Below are 20925 nucleotides of genomic sequence, written 5' to 3' on the forward strand. Positions count from 1 at the left end.
AAGCCTCCCTAACAGCTACCCAGACACACTAAGCCTCCCTAACACCTGCCCAGACACGCCAGGTCTCCCACACACCTCCCCAGACACACTAAGTTTCCCAAACACCTCCCCAGACACACAAAGCCTCTTACACACACACCTCGCCAGACACACTAAGCCTCCTACACACTCCTCTCCCTCCACACACACACACACACACACACACACACACACACAAACACACACACTGAGCCTCTTACACTCTCAAGAACGGCTCGCCATCTTCCTGCCGCTGGGGAGAAATTTGCATAAGCACCCCAGGTGTACGGCCGTGCATCGTAAGTCTCGGGAATTCATTTTGCCCGTTGTCAGGCAGTAGTCCCGGGGCAGAGAGAGAGAGAGAGAGAGAGAGAGAGAGAGAGAGAGAGAGAGAGAGAGAGAGGACTGCATGAAGCAGGAGTGTGGTCCGTGTGCTTCTTGGTTTATGAGACCCCCAGGAAGCAGAGACTATTTATTGTATGTCCTCAAGAGATCGATTCGACCAAGGATTATATGGTTTCATTTGGTTTTATGTACATTATGTTTACATGTTTGCTAATTTTCCCCACATGAGCGAGGCAGCGTCTAGAACAGGTGACTGAGCCTTAGAGGATAAGAGATCCTCACTTGGTTCTTTCCTCTATTCCATCTTTTGGATATTGATGCAGGAAGGGAAGATTAACCAAGCCCCGCCACCGCCCACCCCTTCATAGTCGCCTTCTCCACGACGGTACGACCCTTGAGCATGACGGTACGACCCTTCAGAATGACGGTACGACCCTTGGATGTAGTTACCGTTTAAAGTCAGGTCGAAGGCCCGTGCGATCATCCCCTAGGGTCGTACCGTCGTGCTCAAGGGATTGTACCGTCCTGCTCAAGGGACTGTACTGTCCTTGTTCAAACTGTCGCGTCTTCGTAGTCAGTGGTAGTGCCGTCCTTGCTCAAGGATCGTACCATCGTGGCCCGAGCACCGTCCTTGCACAAGGGTCGGACCATCGTGGCCCGAGCACCGTCCTTGCACAAGGGTCGGACCATCGTAGCCGGAGCACCGTCCTTGCACAAGGGTCGGACCATCGTAGCCGGAGCACCGTCCTTGCACAAGGGTCGGACCATCGTAGCCGGAGCACCGTCCTTGCACAAGGGTCGGACCATCGTGGCCGGAGCACCGTCCTTGCACAAGGGTCGGACCATCGTGGCCGGAGCACCGTCCTTGCTCAAGGATCGAACCATCGCTCCCAACGGAGTCGCGAAAAAGATGCGTCCCTTCTGACCTCTTCATATGAACCAGAGTTTTGTCTTTTCCCCTCAGCCGTGGGGACGAAAACGAGAATTCTCAATATTACACCTTGGGGCCGGGGGGTTCCTCCTGCCCTTGTCCTGTACCTTTGAAACATGACTTCGCCCAGGTTGGAGTCTCGTCTGTCCTATGATCAAATAAAACCTTCGCTTCGTCTCTGCTCCCACTCGAGGCTGCTGTCTGGTTGGATCAGGAGAGACTAGATTTAGAGCTTCGTGTACCCATCACGTTCGTACGTATTGGAGAAAGTCCTTCCCGCATCATTATTTACCCGTGGACAAGGATCATGTCAAATGTGGGTCATTCGGGCTGATGGATATTTATATCCACCTCACAGTAGCTAAGGGAAGTTAGTTGATTGCGATTTATGAAAGTGGAATCAAGACAGACGAGGGTGTACATCCATTTGTATATATACGTTCACATTCGGGGTCTTTAGGGTCCCTCGTCTGATTGCTGCTGTGGTTGGCTGTCACACCCTTTCACACAACTGCCACGCCCATCCTCCCTCCCTAGCCACCACACTTCCCCCTCACTTCCACCACTCCCTCCTTCCCCAAGCCACCACACCCAACCTCACCACCACCACCACCACTTCCTTCCCCGAGTACTCCTTAGCCAGCATACACTGAACGGCAGAATGGCATCGTTCCACGGTGTAACCACTCAACCTAGTCAATTTTTCTGTTTCATACCCCCCGTGTTCAACAGTTAGATGTTTTACTGAAAAAAATTATCATCCCAGCAGCCAATAGTAACTACCCTGCTGAGGATATGGATAGAATGTGGTTAACTTCTGTGACGTATCTGCAGACAAGAGACAGACAGACAGGTCTTCCTTTCTGTATATATATATATATATATATATATATATATATATATATATATATATATATATATATATATATATATTGATGAAATATAAACACTCAAGATTTGAACCGTAAAATTGAGATAGGCAATCTTCAAAGATTTCAGATTTAGGAAAACGAATCGACGTCTTTTAAAACAGTTGAGAATGTGTTCTTCAAAGCGTTCATGATTTTGATATTAAAGCTAAAACAAATTCACCTCGTATCTATTTTCAAGGCTCATTAGCATGGGACCCAAAAAAGGGAAAGTGTTGGTATTAATGATTTTGTGGGTTTTTGTGTATATGTGTATTTGTTTCCGTTTTTGTCACCCACTTCGTATGTGTGTGTGTGTGTGTGTGTGTGTGTGTGTGTGTGTGTGTGTCTATATGTCGGTCTTTGCGCTTGGATGAATCCCCCAAGATAATCCCAAACTTTGATTCTAAACCTCGTACATACAACAGTAAGACTTTTAAAAGTCCCTTCTCTCAAAAAGTCCTGTTTTTCCCGGGGGTAATTCTCTCTAGTCTTATAGAAACAAAAAGAAAAATCATTCATTTAGGGGCAATTCCTACAACCCCCTTGTCACACAGTACGCCCATCCCACCCATCCACCCCCTTCGTAAATTCAGTGTCTCACAAGTTGAAGTTGTAAACCCATATTTCCTCCCCTCCTCCTCTACTCAACACTTTAAGTGCCATGGGGACTGGATCACTGGAATATGTTTGCTCTGGAAATCGTGGCCAGAGGTAATGTTCCAGCTGCTGCACATCAAGAGCTTTTTACCTTCCTTTGATGCTATATTAAGGCTCCCGAGGATTTGGGAGGTAGTTTTCCTCCCCCCCGCGAGAGAGAGAGAGAGAGAGAGAGAGAGAGAGAGAGAGAGAGAGAGAGAGAGAGAGAGAGAGCCGGGAATATGTTTAGGTGTGATATTGGTGTCTTATTTTCTTCCCCCGTCCCCCCTTTCCCTGCTAGAAAAATGTCTTTGAAGTATATTGGTTTCTCTCTCTCTCTCTCTCTCTCTCTCTCTCTCTCTCTCTCTCTCTCTCTCTCTCTCTCTCTCTCGTTTTGGAAGGAGTGAAGTGTGGGGGTGGGAGAGAGAATTTTTCTTTTCTTTTATTGATCAAAGAGTTTCGCAGGAGGTGGGGTAAAATTGCCTTGTCTCTCAAACCAGTTCCGGGTAAGCTTAACAGAGGCACAGGACGGGTTAAAGAGTTTCTTTCCCAAAGTCGAGCGGTGTGAGGGAAGAAACAGAAGAACTTCGTAATGGCCCTTTTCACCTAAGAATTGCCGACGGTCACCCAGTAATCATGTGACGCGGTGGTTCGTGGAGTTTTCCGTGGTCTAGCCAATGGCTAGAGAGAGATAGAGAGAGAGACAGGTTCCTCCAGTCACTTCTGACAGTTAAGACGATGATAACATCCTGTATTTATCCATCCTCTTGGGAGATTTAGCGAAGGGGAAGCACTGTCTATAAACGTCTTTACCCAGGAAGGGAAAGTGGAAGGGATATTCCCTCCAGCTGGGGAATATCGTATTGCCCAGGAGAGTGTTAAGTCTCGTGGAATATATGGAAAATATTGAGCGATAATTCCGAACGGAGGGACTCGTTTCTTGGCTGAATGGACGCGATGGAGAGGCAGGCGTGCGAGCCTCTAAACTGGGCATAATGCGATGCTTTTTGATATTTCTCTTTCCTTCACACCGTGAGGGAAATAGTGGAAGATCTGGAGAGACACTTTACCATAGAGATTTGAGAGTTGAAGACAGTTCAAAGCAGTGAGGAATAGAGAGGGAGGACTTATGTTTTACATTCTCAAAGGTGCATGAGAAATAGTTATAATGATAATGATGATAATGATGATAATGATAATGATGATATTGATAATAGTAATGATAATTATCATGATAATAGTAATAACAATGATGATAATGATAATAGTAATAATGATAATGATAATAATAGTTATGATAATAATTATTATAGTGATGAATTTGATAATGATAATAATGATAATGATATATGAAAGGGAATACAGCGATAATTATCGTATACTCAGCTGTGGCTGGGGAACCCCCTTTTGCGAGGAGGTGGGGTGTGTGGAGAGCAGTATCGAACTCCAGAGTCGACGCCAGGATATGACTAGGTCTTCGTGGTTGTTAGGATGAAGGAAGTGAGAGGGAAAGGGTCGATTGAAGGTCAGGGGAAAGAATTTCTGCACGAAAGATCAGCCGAAGGACTTTTTAATTGTGAGTTGGAGACGTGTGTGTGAGGGGAAAGGTCACATGTAAGCCTTTCCCAAGGGAAAGAATGAATCACTTTCGTACATGGAGGCAGCATTCATGCCAGACATTAGATATCAAGAGACGAGGCGAAAGACTATTTGATGACGAGAGAATACAAACGCCGAAGACTTCGATGATCACCAGAGAGGGATAGGGACTTCGATGTTCACCAGAGATGGGGCGAGGGGGACTTCGATGGTCACCAGAGATGGGGCGAGGGGGACCTCGATGTTAACCAGAGAGGGGCGAGGGGGACTTCGATGTTAACCGGAGTGGGAGGTAACCTCCTTGATAACCAGAGAGGGAGGGATTCAAAACACCTGAAAGTTACGTATTGTTTCGCCACGAAGCGATCCTATTTGGTTCTGGACATTATATTGCAAATGCTACATGGGAAATTCTAAATAGTTTTTTCTAATTAAACTTTGGACATTGGTGTGATATATACACACAATTGAACCTCAGAAAAGAAGTGCCAGAGGGAGCAGAAGGAACGGGAGAGACAGCTCTGGGGCCAGGGACTGGAAGCCAAGAGCCAAGGTTGATAGAACCATGAGAACGAATTCGTTAAGGAGACTGTGAGGGAACACACAACTCAGAGCAATGTCAGGACCGACCGGGTGCAGGGTATTAAAGACACGGTTGTTCAGAGGCGAAAAAGAAGGAACGATTTGATTAAACCAAATACTTTCGAAGTGGATGGTGTGGAGATTCAAAGAGATGGCTTGGGATTTTGGTACGGGATGAACTTGTTTGAAGTAATGAGACGAGATAGAAAAAAAAAAAAGGGACACGTTATTAATGGTGTCATTATATTTTGTCTTGATATCGCCAGCAGTGTGATTAGTGTAGCTCCCTTTTGACTTGCTGGTTTTACTCTGGAACAGAAGCCCTTATAGAGGACAGGCTTTAATTGAAACCTGAAAAGAGCTTGAGGAACAAGGAAGTAGAGAATAGGCAGTTCGTGTTGCTGTTAGATGAACAGGTAAAAAGGTTCCAAGGCTTAGTGGTGGAAGGAAAGAAACAGACGTGGTAAGGGACGGAAGAGAGTCCTGCAGGCTGTGTGTAGGTAATGAGGAACACGTTGGCGTGCCTGCTCCCGTAGGCAGCTTCTGCTACAGACAGCATCATTGATCATGGGTCCTCTGGCCGACCCCCGCCCCCCCTCGAAGACCTCCTTCCTCTTTGTGAAAAGGTTTACGCAAGAACATCCTTTTAAGTCTCTCATTTACTCTATTTTTAAATGACAAGTTCTCTCCTTCCGGGTTGGATGCGCTATTTGTGGCCCAGCGCTTTCGGTATGCCATACGTTTACGTCTTCCTCGGAGGGAATGGATAAAAAGCGAATCTTTCGTTGTCTTGGCAGTATCTTCCACTCCTCTGAACTCTGAAGAAAAATTACCTTTTCCAAATGTAATTCCCCAAAGGATTCAGGGTTATTCAGGGGTCACTTTTCTAAATGGCAGTTGGTAAAAGCTTAATTAGTGTGGTCTCCTTTCCGAAAGTAGTTTGGTTATTTTTTTCTTTGTCCTCCATCTGCTCCAGACTTCTCCTCAAACAATGTCGAAGCGAATGACGTGATACCTGACCGTAATGGTAGTTATTATCATTATTATTTTCACTGTCCTCTTTTGATTACATCCGGAGAGAAAAACATATTTTTGGGGGGAGAATTTAGTATTTATTATAGTGACAGACACAAACACTCTTACATATACATATACTTTCACGGACGTACATTGAGGTAAATCACATTCGAACGGATGTACAAACCTTTCATTTATAAATGTTATTTATCATTTTAGCAAAGGCACAGCTTTCTTTATGGCCTTAAACAAAGTCTTGGATGCAAATTGGCTGTAACGTGGTTGAAGGGTTAAGTCTGGGGCGCCTGTAAAACTATTATTTCTCATGACGGACGTTTTAATTTGTGAAAACAAGTCAGCATTCACCTGCACGAAGACAGGTTGGACTGAGGGCTAACCACAGATTGGGTGGTTCTTTGGGATGATAATTCTAAAGGATGGTTAACCGGCTTGATGTAGACATATTGCTTTTATTCTCTATTGCCCCGCACACACACACACACACACACACACACACACACACACACACACACACACACAATTCTTTGATGATGAGGGAGTTCACGAGATGGTGCCCTTCAAGTGGATAACCCACCTTCCCCTTTCCCCCGCCAGTGCAGATAAGTAATTAGAAATCGGTAATTAAACACAAAGGAACAATTACTGACAGACGCGGAGGAGGATACCGTGGGTTTCTTGTGTAGAGACAGCAGTGGATAATGCATTGGTCTGTATTACTGAATATGACAATGCATTTACGTGGCTCACCCAGTGTCGGAAATTACAACCTTGGGGCCATGGAACATAATATCGAAGTCTTTTCATTTTAGTATTTTTTTCCCCAAGCAATATTTCCTCTCATTATCACTCACACACACACACACACACACACACACACACACACACACACACACACAGACAGAGCAGGTGTCACAAGGCTGGACAGACATTTAGCTAGCAAGACGTATTACCTCGGGGATGCTGGTGTGTGGTGGCGGACGACGTAAAAGGGTCAATCATTATACACCACGTCTGGTGTCGCATGTATTCTGTGTATACACCACGTCTGGTGTCGCATGTATTCTGTGTATACAACACGTCTGGTGTCGCATGTATTCTATGTATACACCACGTCTGGTGTCGCATGTATTGTGTGTGTACACCACGTCTGATGTCGCATGTATTCTGTGTATACAACACGTCTGGTGTCGCATGTATTCTATGTATACACCACGTCTGGTGTCGCATGTATTCTGTGTATACAACACGTCTGGTGTCGCATGTATTCTGTGTATACACCACGTCTGGTGTCGCATGTATTCTGTGTATACACCACGTCTGGTGTCGCATGTATTCTGTGTATACACCACGTCTGGTGTCGCATGTATTCTGTGTGTACAACACGTCTGGTGTCGCATGTATTCTGTGTATTCTTTCCTCACCCCCTCCTCCCCACCCGCCTTCAGTTGTATGTCAGTGTATTACTGCTGTATTTGTCCGCCACATCTCTGTTAATTCATAGATTTATAATACAATCTATTTCCTTTTTCATTTTTTATATATCTCTTTATTATGTTGATTAATCCTTCGTATACCATCGCCATCTACGTTCCCTCATAGCTACCACCTTCCCTCATAGCTACCACCTTCCCTCATAGCTACCACCTTCCCTCATAGCTACCACCTTCCCTCATAGCTACCACCTTCCCTCATAGCTACCACCTTCCCTCATAGCTACCACCTTCCCTCATAGCTACCACCTTCCTCATAGCTATGTAGATGATTTATGAGGTGATTAATGCCATTAAAAGCGTCAGATTACACGTTAGATTAATACGGTCCTTATTCCACCTTGCACCATGCATGGTAGTTGACGTATGGTACATTATGTCCCATTTGCCTATGGTACAATTGGCACTAATCCATGGTTAAGTCAGTCTGTGGAATACCATGCCATACACGGGCGTGGTACGACCATGCCATACACGGGCGTGGTACGACCATGCCATACACGGGCGTGGTACGACCATGCCATACACGGTTGTGGTACTACCATGCCATACACGGGTGTGGTACGACCATGCCATACACGGGTGTGGTACGACCATGCCATACACGGGTGTGGTACTACCATGCCATACACGGGTGTGGTACGACCATGCCATACATGGATGTGGTACTATCATGCCATACACGGATGTGGTACTATCATGCCATACACGGATGTGGTACTATCATGCCATACACGGGTGTGGTACTACCATGCCATACACGGATGTGGTACTATCATGCCATACACGGGTGTGGTACGGATGGTACCATCAATAGTAGTGAGTGAATGGTACACTGAGTATTGTACTGCTATGGTATGGTATGCACCAATCTTGTTACTCAATGGTGCAATGTTTGTTTTCAGGTAAGTTTAATTTCGCATCCGACAGCAATGGGATGCAAGATAAACATTTGTTGATTCTTTCCACAGAAAAAAAACTGCATGAGTGTTATTAACCATTTTTTTTAAAAAGCTTGGTGGGACTTAATGGATATAGAGGAGGGAGGGATCTCCCTATTAGGGATGGACGTAATGGGTGTAGGTGTATGTCATAGGTAATATGTGTAGGGGAGTGTAATGTATAGTGATGAGTGTGGGGACCAGTGTGTGTGTGTGTGTGTGTGTGTGTGTGTGTGTGTGTGTGTGTGTACAAGGAAGAGGGAGATATACAGCGAGTGTCGATAAGATTAGCACATCTGGTGAGTGAGGAAAGCATTTTGTGTGTGTGAGGGTCAGTAAGAAGGGGTGTCTCAATTCAGCCAAGAATTCCCAGTGAGTTGATAGATGCTCGTAGAAACGTAGGTAGATCATACAGCGGGTTCTCTGTAGTACAAACGAGGCGCTTCAGTCCAGTAATGGGGTTAAGTAACGCGGAAAACGAACTCTATTGATCGAATTCATGATACGACACACTCTCTGGGAATCGCTACATCTACCTGTTCATCGTCAGGAGTTTCACTTCGATCTCCAGCGCGACCTTGGTCATGTATACAAAAAGGTTGACTCAAGTGATGACAGAACGTCATGCGAACATCGACCGTGGCACGAGCACCCCGGTGACATCTTCCCATACGACTGGTCGAAAAATCACAAAAACACTAGACTGTGAACTGGTGAGAAGATGGGTCAGTTGAGTCACACCAGAACTTGAAGTATAGGTTATCATGAACAGAGAGAGAGAGAGAGAGAGAGAGAGAGCCAGTAACATTATTAGTGGTAATTTAATACCGGGAAACCAGCATTTTTAAAGACATCACTTTAAGTTGCCCGTCTCGCGCATGGAAACACGTGATGGAGACAAAGGATATTGTGTCCAGTTGTAATGTAATAGTTTAGCCACTCAGCTGTGCAGATGTATCACCTGGGGTGAAGGAGGAGGGTTTAAAGCGACTAGTACATAAGACTGTATTAAACCACTTGTTTCGCCCAGCTGGGAAAAATTTGGTCACAAACGAGAGAAAGTTCAAAGCAAGTCAGCCTCCAAGCTTATGAAATATGCGAGAGAACTTGGTGCGAGAACAGCTGGAGTTCATTGGGGAGAAAACGAGAACAGCCGGAGTTCATTGGGGAGAAAACGAGAACAGCTGGTGTTCACTGGGGAGAAAACGAGAACAGCTGGTGTTCACTGGGGAGAAAACGAGAACAGCTGGAGTTCGTTGGGGAGAAAACGAGAACAGCTGGAGTTCGTTGGGGAGAAAACGAGAACAGCTGGAGTTCACTGGGGAGAAAACGAGAACAGCTGGAGTTCACTGGGGAGAAAACGAGAACAGCTGGAGTTCACTGGGGAGAAAACGAGAACAGCTGGAGTTCACTGGGGAGAAAACGAGAACAGCTGGAGTTCACTGGGGAGAAAACGAGAACAGCTGGAGTTCGTTGGGGAGAAAACGAGAACAGCTGGAGTTCACTGGGGAGAAAACGAGAACAGCTGGAGTTCACTGGGCAGAAAACGAGAACAGCTGGAGTTCACTGGGGAGAAAACGGGAGTTATGTATTGATCACAGTAAACCAAAAAGAAGGTAGTCCACTGTCATTTTATACCACAGTCAATCCTGGGTTTAAGCCAAAGCCAGGGACATTAAACGAACGCTTGAGCGAACACACACACACACACACACACACACACACACACACACACACACACTGCCCCCCCAGTCCAGAGGAGGGCCTGGTGGTGGACGGGAGAGTTCGAGTCTTTCCATCACCGACTTGCACAAAGAGACGAGACTCGGATATGGAGGAGATGAATTGGAATGGAGATCGTGTCGCTCGGCTAGAGTACACCCGGGTCGAATCCAGGGAAAGAATTCAGTGTACGGAACTAAGGCACGCGTGATATATGAGGTACTATCCATCTATCTATCTATGTATCTATCTATCTGTCCGTCTGTCTGTCTGTATATGTAGACGCCTCGATTGCAGCCTATCCAGCGTTGCCACACCGAACTCACAGGCTCACTTCGATGAAAGATGATGGCAACGCTGCTCATCGTATTTACCCTACTCTCTCTCTCTCTCTCTCTCTCTCTCTCTCTCTCTCTCTCTCTCTCTCTCTCTCTCTTGTCAACCATGCAACCAGAAGAAATGCCAGTCCTGGAACGCGAGGTATCTTCCAGACAATTGATTTAGCTCAGACTTGCCTGGAGTCAGTGATAAAGAATTCAAATAATTCTAGTCTGAAATTTGCAGTCGTTTATTCGTTATATTTAGAATGTCCGTAAAATCTGTGACAATATTATTTTTGTTATATAGTCTCATGTCTGTAAATCTGAATGTACGAATAACGCCTTAAAAATCTGACTTGGTTTCGACTGGGACGTCTAGGCCATATTTTACGTATGAGAACCGAAAAAAGAAAAAAATGTCTAACAATTTTGACATACACCTTTGACGGTATCCCGTTTTTTTTTTTTTGTTTTAAATGATCATTTTTTTTTTTTTATATTTGTTGTGTATTTTTTTAACGCATCTGATAGACAATGATTGTTCATATTTTAAACGAGATTTGGGAATGAAATTTAATTGCTCTCTGTTTTGCCCATAATTGGCAGTTTTTCTTTATGGTATTAATTGTTATCACGGTTAATGAAAACCCGCCAATTAGTCTTGTATTTTATAGAGTGTTGAGGTATGTCATTTATTTTCTGTTATAGATGGGAAACTATTAACATTAAGTCTCACTTTAGTGGGTTATACGATTTAGCCATTGGTCAACAACATGAGAGGAAAGGTGATATGTAGATTATCAGATGTGAACGATGGTACGACCCTTGAACACGATGGTACGATCCTTGAACATGATGGTACGACCCTTGAACACGACGGTACGACCCGTGAATACGATGGTACGATCCTTGAACACGATGATGCGATCCTTGAACACAACGGTACGATTCTTCAACACGACGGTACGATCCTTGAGCACGATGGTACGATCCTTGAAATCGATGGTGCGATCCTTGGGCACGATGGTGCGACCCTTGAGCACGATGGTACGACCCTTGAATGCGATGGTGCGACCCTTGAGCGCGACGTTACGATCTTTGAACACGACGGTACGACCTTTGAGCACGACAGCACGACCCTTAAACACTGTACGACCCTTGAACACGACAGCACAACCCTTAAACACGACGGTAAGATTCTTACTACCCTTCAATAAGGGATAGTGACCTTTGACCCAAGGGTAAGGTCAAAGGCCAGACCTTTACTTAATTAAAGACGAGGTCAGATGCTAGGACATAATACCCAGGGATAATTACATCATTCCGAAGGGATTAATTGCTACTACTTGCCTTGCAATGACCTGATGCGTAGAGGCGGTTACATAAATCCCCTATAAAGATATGCATGAAAGCTTGGATATTTCAAATTAGTTACCGCCTTTTTCCATAATGATATCGTTTTCTGTAATGTTAATTGTTTTGTGGTGAAAAAAATAATTGTGTACATGAAAGCTGCTTTGTTTCGTTTGATGTGTAATTGTTGAAACATTTTTTTTTTACGACGGAATTTAATGCTCTATGGTAATCATCCCTCGTGTCAAAAGTTGCATTTATCATTTATTAATGTTGGTGTTTTTATTTTCAGGACAGCAGGAGAAAGAAAACGGAATCCACTGGAATGATTCTACCCAGCTGAGCGCGCGGCTTCGAAGCGGTTCGTTTGGTGTTGAAAACGATGATGAATTCTTAAAGACGTGTGTGATTCAAAGGCTTCGTTGAAAAAAACGTTGACATGTTGCGGAGGAGAGAGGCTCAAGGGAAACACATAAAGGCTTAAACATTTAGTTATCCAGTGAAAAAGTAAGATAAGATATTTAATGGTTCAGAGGCTTTAGCAGACTAAGGTGTTTGATTTAGTTCCGGAACAGTGAAACCAAGCGAAACAAATGATTCATAAACTGAAACCTTCTGTTGTGGTGTGAAAACTCCGTCGTGATGACATCTTTGGTTCCCAGGCTTCGACGAGGAACGACGCTTTGTTCCGAAACAGTGAAATCCAAGTGATGTAAAGTGATTCACAGGGGTCGAACCGTGGGTTATATAGACTGTGAATGAATGACGCATCTGCTTCACAGAACTGGGTAAGAAGAAGCTCACTTGTTTTCGGAACAGTTAGACGAGTTGTGGAGTGATCTGGTGGGTGTAACTGTTTACCGTTGTGATGACGTTTCATTCACAAGCGTTCCTTCACAATGACAACATTCCAGCTGGTGACGTAGAATGCTGAATGAGCTGTAGGATAAAGTGTGAGACGTAGAGTCGCTGGTAAAAGTGAGAGACAGTGGGGAGGTTTAGAGGGGCCGAAGAAGATGGTGACGACTGAACTCGTCGGCTACCACGAGAGCTTCGCCGGGTATCGAGCCGAGGCCTCGGTGATGCTCACGCCTGGCAGCGCCGGGTTAGCCATCATGGACTCGACCTCGGAGAACCCGTACCCGAAGCCCCTGTCGTCGCCCTCGTACCCGCCACTGATGACCATCCAGGCCACCAACATGACGGAGATCCTGTACACCAGCAGCGACTTCGGCGGGGGCGAGCACCAAGATAACTCGACCTCCTCAATGCCCGTGTTCCCGGAGTACATCCGGGTGGTGTCCACGGTGTTCTGCTGCCTGGTGTTCGTGGTGGGTGTGGTGGGTAACATGCTGGTGCCCGTGGTCATCCTCAAAGACAGAGACATGAGGAACTCCACCAACTACTTCCTCATGAACCTGAGCGTAGCCGACCTCCTGGTCCTTCTCATCTGCCTCCCGCCCACCTTAGTCGAACTCAACTCCTCTCCAGACGTCTGGGTCATGGGAGACACCATGTGTGAGTACCGACCAAACCCTCAACCTATCTGTGTACCTCTCTACTGCTGTATCTATCTGTCTATCTGCATGTCTTCCTGTCTGTTGGTTTATTGGTAGATATGATTATCTCAGAAGTCCTGACTCATTGGCAGAATGATCTATCATCCCTTTAGTACACCTTCGTACGCATGGCCTTACGACTAATCCGTTCATGGCATGCGATTTAAACATTTGCTAAATCGAAGAGAAATTTTGCATTCTGACTACGTTCGGACTTCTGAGAAACCATGTTCATGTGCAGGTATGTTTAAAATCAAAGTTAGATCAGTCTAAAACTGTTACTTAATTGAGAGCAGTGTATGAGTTGTTAGGTTGATTAAGAAAGCTGTATGGTTTATTGAGTTGATTTTGAACAGTTTATGAATTGTTTATTTAGTTTAGAACAACATATGATTTGTTAAGTTGATTTAGAATGGTGTATGACTGATTTGTTAAGTTGATTTAGAATGGTGTATGACTTGTTGAGTTAGTATAGATTACTATATGACTTGTTGCGTTACTATAGAACACTGTGTGATTTGTTGCGTTACTGTAAAACACTGTTTGCCTTGTTGCGTTACTGTAGAACACTCAATGACGTGTTAACGTTACTACAGAAGACCGTATGACGTGTTAAGTTGCATAGGACGATGGCCTCCTCTTTGACCGTTATCGTACCGCTGTCACTCCCAGTGCAGTAAGTAAAACAGAGGTTATCCCTCACGTCTAGCATTGTGTCGTTAGGATCGTGACGACATCGTCTGGCGTTAGTGGACATTTGGGACGAGGTACGTAGTCTTGCTGGAGCCATGTATCGAGGGGGAGGTGATAATGATGTCATTCTAGTGTTTTGGGATGCGAGGGTCAGAGATCCCCAACCTGTGGTTCGGTTGTTTTAGAAGGCGTTTGATAACTTCCTTTCGTGACGTGGACGTTCCCTCCACCAATACAGTCTTGGTTGCCGCTGATCTCAACCGTGATTGGCCTACCTTTTGCGACCGTGATTTAGTTTACATGTCATGCCAGACCACGGTGTATTATCGCCGGGACAGTAATATTTACGCACACCCGCCGTCTCCGTTGCTTACTTGGTCACAGGAGCGCATGGTACGTGACAGCTGATGTTCGTAGATTCATATAGTTCGTGTGAATAAGCTGGTTTGCTAAGAAAAAAAAAGGAAATGTGAACTTTAAGATTTGGAGACTTGCTAACTGAACTCGTTGATGTGGAACAGTAGAGAATCCACTTGGTGCTTAACAAGCAGATTGGAAGGAATGACCTGATCTTGAAACACGAAGTAATCAAGGTTGTCTTCGAAGTGTGGCACTCATCATAATCGAACGCTTACGTGAACATGAAGAGATATGATGGTGTCTGTGTGAACGACACAGACACAGCCCTGCTTCAGATTTTGACATCGACCGCTACACTTTCAGGCGCCAAGACAACTTTTCAGAGAAATTCACGAGCTAGACATGGCAGTAAGCTACCGACCGTTGGAAAATGTTTGTATAGTTTAGACCACTGCTCGTATGAACTCCTTTTAGTAATGTGAAGGATAATGGTTGTTTTGAAACTTCTTACTAGTGCGCTCAAGAAGAAAACAAGAAGTTCAGTTTTACTCAGCTCATATTAAGTAATGAATGTGTCAGATGGGAGCAGCAAGACACACGGAGGAAGTGTATGAAACACAGTTATGGAATGGTATTAAAAGATTCTGGATTACTAAACCCTATGCTCTGTAGACGGGACCATCATGCGATGGGTCTCTAGACGGGACCATGATGCGATGGGTCTCTAGACGGGACCATCATGCGATGGGTCTTCGGAGGAGCAAACACAAGGATCTGAGCATCGAGACAGACCCGTTGACGGCCTGTGTTACATGAGGAAGGAGGAGAAGGAGGAGGAGGAAGCGTCAGCAATTCGAACCATATTTTCCCCATCCATTTTTTTCCCCTCTGACATGTCTTGATCCTCTCCCTCGCGTCGCGTCGCTCACAACACAGCCACAGCTCGAAGGGTACTTGCCTCTCGCGGTCTGTCGCCGCTTGAGGTGGTGGTCTTCTGGGGGGGATGAAATGCTGGCCACGTCTGCTCACGGTCCCTCTCCCGGAATTTAATTCTATACGGTCGGAGGAAGAGGTGAGAAGGGGCTGGGCGTTGGGGGGAGGTAGAAACCTCTTCCAGACCCTCTTCCCTGTTGGGAGCCTACCACACCGCAGCCCAATGCGGAATCCTTCTTCAAGAGAGGTTATTTTTTATCTTCTCAGAATAATTCACTCGAAAAGTTTTGGTGTGTTTTTTTTTTCTTATCTTCTACCATCAGAGAGACAGGGTGGTTAGAACTCAGAGGGACGGAGGAGCTGTCCCCTTTTGAACTTTGCTCTCCTGTGGATTCCTTCAGGTAATGACTTTCAGAATTTGTGAACTTCAGTCACTTCAGTTATGGAATAGAATGTCAGTACTAAAGTCTGGGTTTTTAGTGCCTTTTTTCTTTTAATCCCTTTGAACATAGGCACCTCGCTGGGCATAGTGGGTTAGTTAGAGCAAAGGACTTTAAATCCACTGGGTTGTGGATTCGATTCTCGGTAGGGGGGGTGGGGGGCAGACCACGGCGTGTGCACAGTTCACCCAGCTGTTCATCCTCCCCCAAAACTTTCTCGTAGATCCGCGCCACCAAACGTAGGTCGGAGTGAAGCACCGTAGGTGAGGAAGGGCCTAGCCAGTTGACAGCTTATTACTCGCCTGGATCCAGTCAACTTAGTGGTGGTCATGTATTGGGAAATGTCCTCCATTGACAGGCCTCCTAATAAACCGACCAGGAGAGCTGGAAGTACTTTCTTTTTTCTTCTCTTTTACATTTACATGTAAAATTCAGCGAGTCATTTACAAGTAATCATTTTCACACATGTAGGTTATAGTTAACTTTCGTTCCACATATGTGTATATACTTTCCATCAACGTCAAACCTGACTTTATCTGAAAATTACTATCCTGGCTGTTTTGGTGCGAGATGAACGTTTATTGCCTGTCTTTTACGATCTGTATTATCTTCTCGATTCACAACAGAGGATAAGAAAAATGTGGGGAGGTGAATACAGAGTTCTTCATCATCGTTATCACCTTCTTCTTCTTCTTCTTCTTCTTCTTCTTCTTTGTCGTCTTCTTCTGCTGCTGGTTCCTCACAAAATTCATTTTTGCATTTCCTTTTTTTTTTTTCCCCTTCATCGTAAAGTCGTTGTTTTTCTGGCCTGTGCTCAACGTGTGCTTCTGCCTTCATTGTCGAACTGACGTCATGACTCTCTCTCTCTCTCTCTCTCTCTCTCTCTCTCTCTCTCTCTCTCTCTCTCTCTCTCTCTCTCTCTCTCTCCTCCCCATCTATCTTCGGGACCATTATTCTGTAATGTGCTGTCTGATGTTTTTGAATCGTCTGATGGAAGCTTCTCTTTGTGTATAGTCTTAAACAAGCGTCGCTTGTTGCGATGGGCTGTTACTTACCCCCACCTTGCAAAAGAGCGGAATGAGGTTGCAGAGTGCCCGTTCTCTTGCAAGGATGGGTTGCAGTGTGCCGAACCTTGAGCACGACGGTACGACCCTTGAGCACGACGGTACAATCCTTGAGCACGACGGTACAATCCTTGAGCACGACGGTACGATCCTTGAGCACGACGGTACGATCCTTGAGCACGACGGTGCTGCCCTTGAGCTCGACGGTACGACCCTTGAGCACGACGGGACGATCCTTGAGCTCGACGGTGCTACCCTTGGGCACGACGGTACGACCCTTGAGTACGACGGTACGACCCTTGAACACGACGGTGCGATCCTTAAACGCGACGGTACGATCCTTAAACGTGACTGTTCTAAACGGTTGACACGATGTCACGACCCATGAATTCAATCTTATCGAGTCCAACATTTTCCCTGCTGCTGATTGAAGCGCATCCCTGGAGCTGCAGGAGATAATGATTATATATATATATATATATATATATATATATATATATATATATATATATATATATATATATAGACAGATCGATAGATATAGATAAAGACATATGTAAATTCCTCACAACGAAAAAAAAATCTTTTAATGCACTTATTCTTATAGTCTATTTCTATTATGGTATGTCAGTTAAGTCACTTAAATTGGCCAATTTGAGCGGATTACTAGTAGGGCGAAGGCTAATGGACGAAGGCTGTTAGACCTCCCAATTATTGGCTCACTCTTCTGTAGGAAATTATCCCCTTCATTATGTGGCATTCGACCCCAAACTTTGCGATCGATGGTCGGTTGGTAAAAGAGGGAAAAAGGGAGATTGAGGAAACGAGAGTAGTGGGTCATGAGGATAGTGAGAAGGCTATATAGGTGCTCTTGGATGGTGAGGAGGAGTTGAGGCGATGGTGATTGTGAGGTTAGAGAGTGAGGGTGATAGTGATCGGTTAGAAGGTGATGGTGATACGAAATCTTGGTGGATGGCGAGGGTTGTGCATGATCATAATAACTGGTGGCCTCCCACAACCAGAGACTGTGTTGTATATGGCATTTCTAATAGATTATGAAAGAAACTACCAACCACACTAGACAGAACACTCGGGTCGTACACCTTCACAAGCATTGATCGCCTTCACAGTGAAAGAAAAAATGTAACAAAAAAAAGCAAGAAAAAAATAAACAATCCAAACTCAATGTGCTCATCACTCAGTTTCTCACAGGAACAGATGACCACTGTCACCCAAACCACTTCATAACTACCGACCAGACCATCCACAGTTTCACCTCTGTCTCACACTGTAGTAACCCCCACCCAGCAAACTCACCAATCCTCCTCCTCCTTCCCTCCCTTAACAAAACAACATAACATTGACAGGAATATTCAGACTGTAAGGGGGGGACTAGATAGTCCTTAACAGTCGCCAATTCACCAATTCAGGCGTTGATTCCACCACTCCACCAGCCATAGGAACCCCCATCGGAATCTCCATCCCCCAGGCATGCGTGAGTTACACTTTCTCATCTGTGTTTTGAACATCTCACGAAGGCCCACTCCATACCCATGATACTGAACTCAAGGCCCACTCCATACCCATGATACTGAACTCAAGGCCCACTCCATACCCATGATACTGAACTCAAGGCCCACTCCATACCCATGATACTGAACTCAAGGCCCACTCCATACCCATGATACTGAACTCAAGGCCCACTCCATACCCGTGATACTGAACTCAAGGCCCACTCCATACCCGTGATACTGAACTCAAGGCCCACTCCATACCCATGATACTGAACTCAAGGCCCACTCCATACCCGTGATACTGAACTCTGAAGTGTCCTTCGTTCTTTCATGTGTAGCATATCGTTCACATATCGTTCACTTCCACCACACCCCACCCCACACCGCAACCCCCACCCCACCTCTTCCTTTTTTTTCTCTTATCATAGCAGTATGATTATCTATAGCATATACGGTCTTATAAGCAATTATATAACCGTAACTATGGCAATTACAGCAGCTATCTTCCTGGGATATAAAAAACGGGATATTTTTTTTTTTTTCCTGTCAATTTTTCTCGTTATGTACGTTATCTATCCCGTCTTGTCACATTTAAAAAAAAAAAAGAAGAGTTTCATCCAAGTGTTCACATTATTGCAGATGATATACTTTACTATTTTAAGCTAAAGAATATTTAGAAATGTCTGGAAGCAGCCTTTGTCCCATGTCAGAGGCCGTCTGCCATATTGATCCTCAAACCCTGAAATGTAAACATTCACACATGTGATGCACTTTTCTCCCATAAAAGAAAAGATAGAAAAGAAAGTCAAGCTAAGAATTACGAAACCGTGTGTACGCACTCCGCCGGCAAGCTGGAAATAAAAACCTAATCATATTACGCTGCGAAAAATGTTAAGGTATTTCTCTCTCTCTCTCTCTCTCTCTCTCTCTCTCTCTCTCTCTCTCTCTCTCTCTCTCTCTCTCTCTCCTCCTCCTCCTCCTCCTCCTCCTCCTCCTCCTCCTCCTCCCTCGTCAAAAGATGTCGAGGTTTTCTGTTATATTCGAGAGAGAGAGAGAGAGAGAGAGAGAGAGAGAGAGAGAGAGAGAGAGAGAGAGAGAATATTTTTCTATCCTGAGTGAATTTATGACGTTGGATTAAAAAAAAAAACAAAAAAAAGAATAAGTCTACTTTTAAATTTGAATGGGATGGTGATGAATATATTTCAAAATGGCCTCACTCTATATATGTGTGTGTGTTAGCCTGTCTGAGAAAACTGGAGATGAGATTGTTTCTTTGTTTCAGCGTTTTACTCTGACGTGAGCAGACGACTGAGCCATTAAGGAAAAAAGAGTCTATCTGCTCTTATTCCTTCCTTCCTCTCTTGCTGCTTTTTTTCTTTTTTAAAGTGATAATACAGGAGAGGAGCATTTTCAGCCCTCCCACATTCGCTTCTTTACCTCAAGCAGGATATAGGTGGAGGGTATTTTTTCTCTCCTCTGTCTTGAAGGGAATTGGTTTCTAACAATATCATTTCAGTCATTGAACGTGACATCCACCGTCATATCTTTTCCTCCAAAAGAAAAATATTTGTTTTTTTTTTTATCGAAATAGACACAGGCATCTCATGAGTGGGTGGGTGTTACAGTCCTGCTCCGCTATTGGTGGACATACTTCTCATATGGTCTCTGACTGGTAGTTACCATCAGACTCACCTGTCACTCTCCCAAACTGAACCTAATAACATTGATTTTATTCACAGTAATTCTCAACTTCTTCCCCTCACACACCTCTCCCAAACCCAGACATTTTGTCTGTCACCAGAGCCGCGTCATCTGCAAACAGCAACTGACATTATTATTATTATTATTATTATTATTATTATTATTGTTGTTGTTGTTATCATTATTATTGATGATGATGATGATGATTATAGGAACTGTAGGGCGTCTCTTATGGGGCTTCTGGAGCTTTGAGGCTGCTCTCCGCACGGGAGCAGGGTAAGGTGGGCTCCTTTTGCGGCTAGAATGCCTTCAGCGACACTGGCTGTGGTCGATCCTGTCCGATGAGGATGGTACAGGCTTCTCAAAATGACTCCTTTTCCTCGTATTACCTCCTGTAGGCAGGGCTCGTTATCATCTATGTCAGAGACTCTGAGATAGGGATAAGGAAATGGGTCCAGAAGGTTTAATTGGTAACAAAAAACCCTCCCACGAGTCTTTATATGAAGAAGAAATTAATGATTTTTAGAAAACGTAAAATGATATGTTTGTGGAAACGGAGACCACAAGGATTATATATATATATATATATATATATATATATATATATATATATATATATATATATATATATATATATATATATATATGTGTGTGTGTGTGTGTGTGTGTGTGTGTGTGTGTGTGTAGGCGGATTCATCTGATATCTGTCAGAATTCTTTATCAAAATCCCATGAAATGTGGACACAGTGTTGGATGATCCCGCGGTCTGTGTTGA

The 20925-nt window shown here is 44.6% G+C and overlaps 1 protein-coding gene across 3 annotated transcripts in view; it reads left to right on the top strand.

Moving 5' to 3' along the window:
* Positions 1-20925, top strand: part of LOC139757216 (growth hormone secretagogue receptor type 1-like) — a 247583-nt gene that overhangs the window by 142296 nt on the left and 84362 nt on the right. For all 3 annotated transcript variants that reach the window (XM_071677386.1, XM_071677387.1, XM_071677388.1), the window contains exon 3: positions 12179-13404. In XM_071677386.1, coding sequence (XP_071533487.1) covers positions 12903-13404 — 502 coding nt within the window. In that variant the 5' untranslated portion in view covers positions 12179-12902. The remainder of the gene's footprint in view (positions 1-12178; positions 13405-20925) is intronic.

Source organism: Panulirus ornatus, chromosome 25 (assembly GCF_036320965.1).
Source record: "Panulirus ornatus isolate Po-2019 chromosome 25, ASM3632096v1, whole genome shotgun sequence".
NCBI classification, from domain to species: domain Eukaryota; kingdom Metazoa; phylum Arthropoda; class Malacostraca; order Decapoda; family Palinuridae; genus Panulirus; species Panulirus ornatus.